Raw genomic sequence first — 6,211 nt, forward strand, 5'->3', positions numbered from 1 at the left:
AAGGGAAAACACCATTCTAAGAACTTCGGGGTGCATTGATTTTTGCTTTGTTCACAGTGTTCAAGTACGATATTGGTTGCTAGAAAATGTTGTTTCTCAGGTTGCTTTGTTTATCAAACATCATTGTGTACCATACTTTTTTTTTCTTTATATATTTCAAATTCATTTCTGTTGGTTGCACTCAACATACAATTTTTTTTTTGCATTATTCATGATTCAGCCCTCGAATATTATATTGTGTTCTCATTTTGGTACTGAACTCTTTTTTATTCACTTAAAACTCTGATTTCATCAAATTTTTTTTTAAAAATAGTGTCATGTCTAGCTTGGTGGAGCATCCACCAATAAATGGTGTTTTTTATGGGTAAATATCGAATTATGTTCAAATGATATTTTTGTCATTGAAAAGTTATAAAATGATCTACACAACATTAAAAGATATGATGTTAAAAAAGTATAAACTCGTAATTATGATGTTAAAAAAGTATAAAGTCGATTACGAGCGAGAAAGATTAGGGAATCCACACTATGTTTAAAAAGTATAAAGTCTAGTGGGCTTGGCAAATTGGCCCGATTTAGAGTTTGGAAGTTTATACTAAATACTAGTAATGTTTAGGGGTTTTGGTTTTTGGACCCAATTTAGGCTAAGACATGCAGAACAAGACGAAATTTAGTTTTCACACCGATTTTAGAAATAAATTAAGCATTAAACGTTTTTCTTTAATATTCAAAATTAAAATTATTTTCTTAACCAAACAGACTCATTAATTGTCCTTTGGATTTGGTCTGGTCTGAATTGCAAATTGTCCTTTTGGGCCTGAAGGCCATTTTATAGTCTCCAAGTCGCAACAATTTTAGCATAAAAACGTGGCGGCAGCATCGCGTTCCAACACGACGCCGTGCTGGTGTTTCCATTCCCCCAATCCTCTCTTTCCTTTTTAATCCCTTCTTTCTCAGAGAACAAAACCAATTTAGGCTTCAATTCGTTCCCGCATTTTCGTTGCCGCTTGCTAAAGAGCAAAAAATGGCGAAAGCCAGTCTGAGCCGTCTATTCTCGTCGCTATCAAAGCACTCTATTTCCAAACCGTCTTTCACTGGTTTCAGATCAGATTCGGTGACTCGTTTTGCTTCCAACTCGGCGACTCACTTTGTATGCTCCTCCGCTCAGCAATCTCAGTTGAACCATGGAGGAAAGGTCGACGAGGAAGATGGGAAAGCTGTGAGAGGGAATCTTGAATCGAAGAATAAAGAAGAAAGTGAAGGCGTAGATGAAGAAGATCATGTGAATAAAGAGACGGGGGAGGTTGGTGGTCCTAAAGGCCCGGAGCCCACTCGGTACGGTGATTGGGAACGCAACGGTCGTTGCTACGACTTCTGAATATTGAGGTTTTTTCCTTTCTTTTTGGTAATGTAGTTTGCTAAATTTTTATATCATGAATGTAGAATGAAGTCATGAAGCTAATGCTTGTCCAATAAATTTAGCTCAAAACATTGAGTTTCAAACCTTGTTGGATTCTCTTCCTAAATTTATAGCTTTGACTGTATAAAAATAGAAAATCTTCATTTGACAATGGCTGCTTCGAGCCAACAATTGGCTCGTTTTAGACTTTAAGTTGCGCATAAAGTACTCGATAAAATGACTCATTCTTTTCGAATGACATCAAGCTGAGACTGCTCCGTTTAGAAAAGCTCAAAACCAGAGGTTATATTCATATATTTTGACTTCAAATCATTATTTCACCCTATGGTTCCATTTTTCATGCATCAATATGAACATTCTCAAACTCTTTCTTCATCATCTTCTTATACTATTACTACTCCTTACACACTGTAACAAGCACCACCAAAGATTCATGAATGGAATCCGTCTGCCAATCACCAGATCGACGCCACTGATTCTATTCCCGTCATTGGCTGGCAGCCTAAGTCTTGGGGCTGCCCAGGTTTCGATTTATCCTTTAACCATAACTCGGCCCGGACATTGCTTCAGCTGCCTCACTCCAGAAATTTCAGCATTGAAGCGATTTATGGTGCACAAAAAATGGATCAATGACCCCAGCAACTGCCTTCCCCGGAGAATTCTCAAGCTCAAACTTTCTGGTTCTCCATTTTCGGTTATTTATTATGAAGATTTCACGTTTTCAGTTGCCCGTTGGATTATTTGAGGTATTGTTTGAATCCGATTGCCTGTCTCAGCGATGGTAATTACACAATTTTGCTACTTCGATCTTGGTTCTTTGATGTCATTGTCGACTTGCCAATGAGTTGCAACGGGTTCGGTCCCGGTTGGTTGGCCTCTTTTGAAGTCGTGCGGTCGTTGGAAGACGATCTATGGCTAACGTGGAGCAAACCTGAGTGCCGGAAGTGTGAATCTAGGGGGCGGCAAGTGTGGGATGAAAGCCAATTCAACTCATGAAAGTTGTTTGATGTGCGTGTTAATTAGCTAATTAGCTTAAATTAGTTAATTATCTTAATTGACATAACTTATTATATATTTAAAAACAATAAGTATATGTTGGGAGCGTGAATGGGCACTTGATAAACTTTATAACTTACACTATTATTGATACGAACAAAATACGATACAACACTAGCTGTGGTTAGTCATCACTCACAAAAGCTTTCTGAGCTCTTTTTATCACTCTCTCGTTTTTCCGTCTCACATATATTCATACATACTAAAGCTAATCTACACACATATTTATAGGTGTAGTAAACTGCCTAAAATGCTACTGATTTTTTCTTATGCCGCCTTAATCTTCTTCATAATTTTGTTGCTACTGCGTCGTCACTCTATTGCCGCTTCAATTTGTGGCTGCTTCAAATTGCTTAATTGTTGAGCATTAAAACTGATATCATTTCTTACCTGCTGCCATACACGTTACTTCCTTCATGTAATTTCAAACTTTGCATGCATACTAGAAAAATCTAGCTACTGTTTCATCATCAAAATGTTACCATGTTTTCAGCTAATCAATTTCTTAAACTGCTTGCCAACTCATGTTAATATTTCATGAAGTTTCCAACCATTCATGAACCATCCATTGTCTTGCCAAAAGTAAGAATTAATATAAGATTTGAATTCTAATACTCCCTCTCAAATCTGATTTTGATTGAAGTGTTTCTTTGAGTTTGTTGAATATTTATGTTTTTAATGGCTTTGTTAAAATATATGTTAATTGATGTTCAATTGTAGTAGATTAACTCCACATTTTTATTCTTCACCTGTTTTCGTATAAAGTGATAGTTTTTATCAATATGCTTTCTTTGGCTATGGGAGACTGGATTCTTGGCAAGAGAGATTATGGACTTGTTGTCGACATAAATTTTAGTTGATTATTGTGCTAAGTTTAACTCGTTTAAAATTCTTTAACCACAATGCTTCACAAGTGCACTCTGTTATATATTTTGTTTTACATGTTGAAAGAGCTATTGTTTGTTACTTCTTTGAGGACCATGAAAATGATATTGAGCCAATATGAAATAGATATCCAGAAGTAATTTGTCGATCATCCAAATATCCCTCGTAATCACTATCAGAATAACCAACATATCTCAAAATTCACTTTGTTGCAACCAATGATCTTGTTTTGGTTTCTCCATGAATTTGCTCATCAATCCCACAACATATGTATGTCTGGTCGAATGATAGTTAGATACCTTAAGCTTACAACGATGTTTTAAATGTCAGATTCATTGGCTCTCTTGTTGAATTTACACTTAATTTCATGCTTGGTTCTACTGGAGTGGCTACCGACTTGCAATCTACCATTCTGAATTTATTTAAAGTCTGCTCTGTGTATTTCTTTAAAGATATAAAATTTCATCCTGCATTTGCTTCACTCGACTCTAAGAAAGTATAACATTTCACTAATATCTGTCATTTCAAATTCTTTAGTTATGGCTTTCTTGATATCATTAAACATAAATGAATTGTTTCTCGTGAAAATCATGTCGTCCACATATAAGCACACGATCAGGATAATACCATTTGCATTCTGTGTTTAAGGAATGTTCGTATTGATTCTCATGAACTTATTTTTCTGGAAATATTCATTTATTCTTGTGTATACACTCTTGGAGATTTCTTTAAACCATACAACACTTTTTTCAATCAATAAATTTGTGATAATGTCATTTTTTAATGTATCTAAGTGGTTGCTCGATACAAGCTTCTTCTAGGTAGCCCTTTAGAAATGTTGATTCTACATCCATCTGGTAAATCTTCCATTTGTTTTGTGTTGTAATTGCTGTGAGAAGTCTAATGGTCTAGATCCTTGCCATTGGAGCAAATATTTCTTCGTAGTCTATCCCTTGTCTTTGTTTGTAGCCTTTGGCAATTAGTCTCGTTTTGTGTTTTTCGACCTTTTTTTTAATGCAAGTCTCACATATTGATTTGGAGAGTTGATCTCTGACAGTCCTTTCACCATGTTTACCTCGATAATAGCTTCATGCCCAAATCGTAGATGCCACAACCATGAATCATCTTTAATCGTAGTTTCATGCACCTTCTCTTGATTCAATGTCGATGGTAAAGAAATGATTTCGAGTCATCAACTTTGACAATTAGTTCTACATCTTTATTTTTATGGTGAGGGATCGATTCTTTATCTCCACTTTGCATCCTTTTTCCATAAGTTGACTATTGTTGATGATGTTACTTTTCAAAGTCGATACATAATAAAACATATGAGACATACTTCTTTTGACCATTTTTTTGAATAATAATGACTTCACTTTTGACTTTGACTTCTGCGTGCGAGTCATCTCCAAATGTTACTCTACAATAAATGTTTCACCTAACTTTACGAATAGCTCCATTCAGTCGCACATATGGTTGTTGTCACAATTGTCGAGATACCAAATATTTTTCTTAAACTTTTCATTTCATTTACGATCGCTTTATACAATTAATATAATCATCAACACTTTTGTATTTTTTATATTCAACATTTCAAACTCATCTCTTAGAGATTGTAAACGTACATTTTTTCGACACCTTGAAGAGATGTTTATAAAATCTCTCACACTTATTTTGTGATTTTCGTATCTAATATTTTCTCGAATGTAGATTCATCTACTCTTGAAAAATAAAAAATAACGCTTTATTGTCTTTCGGGATTTCTTCATTGATCAAATTTGCTTCTATCGTTGCATTTCGTTTTGGCATAACCTTCTTCGACGACATCCTAATCTTGGGAATTAAGTACCACCTTCATTGTATATTACAATTTTCATAGTTCGTCTTTGTTAATCTCGAGATTTGTGATTGAATCATGTTGGTCATTTCTCATTGCGTAAACTCGAACCAAGCCCTAGATACCACTTGTTGGAAGTGTGAATGGCACTTGGTAAACTTTATAACTTAACTATTATTGTTACGATTAAAATACGATACAACACGAACACAATATTAGTTGTGGTTAGTGTAACCCCCTAGACCCGGCCTATGCGTTTCGACTAAGTCTAGTGGATCACATTATGATTCTTTAAGACATTTTTTCGAAACCGTTATTCAAACAATGTAAATCACATTATAAATGACATGAAATTATAATAAATCATACTCAAAACCTAAACTTGTAAATATAATAAGTAATAAATTAATTTAAACATATCTAAAAATCAAATCACGATAAACCGAATAGTAATAGTAAAAATGTCATCATATTAAAATCCCATACTTTAAATAAGGTCCATGTCAACAAAATAAAGTCAACTTGCAAGGTAAAAATTACAATCAGATATACTTCACAGAGATGTTGATCCTCCAAGTGCTCATCCAGGGTATCTAACCAACAGTATCTGAAAGGGGAAAAACATTTTCGAAAAGTGAGCTAGGCTCAGTGTCCCAATATTACCATAAAATCACTAGGTACACTAAACATATCATAGTCCAAAAAGTCTCATAAAATTCTACTGCAGTAAATCTCTTAAAAAGCGTTACCCTAAGGGAACATCTTAGGGCCTGGGAGCCTACCCAAGATAGATTCGGGGCCGTGAGGCCTACCTAAGAACACATCTTAGGGCCGCAGGGCCTACCCAGAATGATCTCAGGGCCGCAGAGCCTACCTAAGAGTCACTTAGGTGTAAAATTTTCCAGCTTGATCAGAGCTGTAATTTATAAATTCGTATTCCAAAAATTCAATTGCACCGTGTTATAAATTCCATAAATCCATAAACATGGTATAATACCATTTCAAAACAAATA

The 6,211-nt window shown here is 35.0% G+C and overlaps 1 protein-coding gene across 1 annotated transcript; it reads left to right on the forward strand.

The window, feature by feature from the left end:
- The first annotated feature begins 932 nt into the window (after positions 1-932).
- On the forward strand, positions 933-1,444 carry LOC120201057 (succinate dehydrogenase assembly factor 4, mitochondrial-like). The gene has a single exon (XM_039201743.1). The coding sequence runs from the start codon at positions 1,025-1,027 to the stop codon at positions 1,376-1,378; it is 354 nt and encodes a 117-aa protein (XP_039057674.1). The 5' UTR covers positions 933-1,024; the 3' UTR covers positions 1,379-1,444.
- Positions 1,445-6,211: the final 4,767 nt, after the last annotated feature.

Source organism: Hibiscus syriacus, unplaced genomic scaffold (genome assembly GCF_006381635.1).
Source record: "Hibiscus syriacus cultivar Baekdansim isolate YM2019G1 unplaced genomic scaffold, ASM638163v2 tig00006858_pilon, whole genome shotgun sequence".
NCBI lineage: Eukaryota > Viridiplantae > Streptophyta > Magnoliopsida > Malvales > Malvaceae > Hibiscus > Hibiscus syriacus.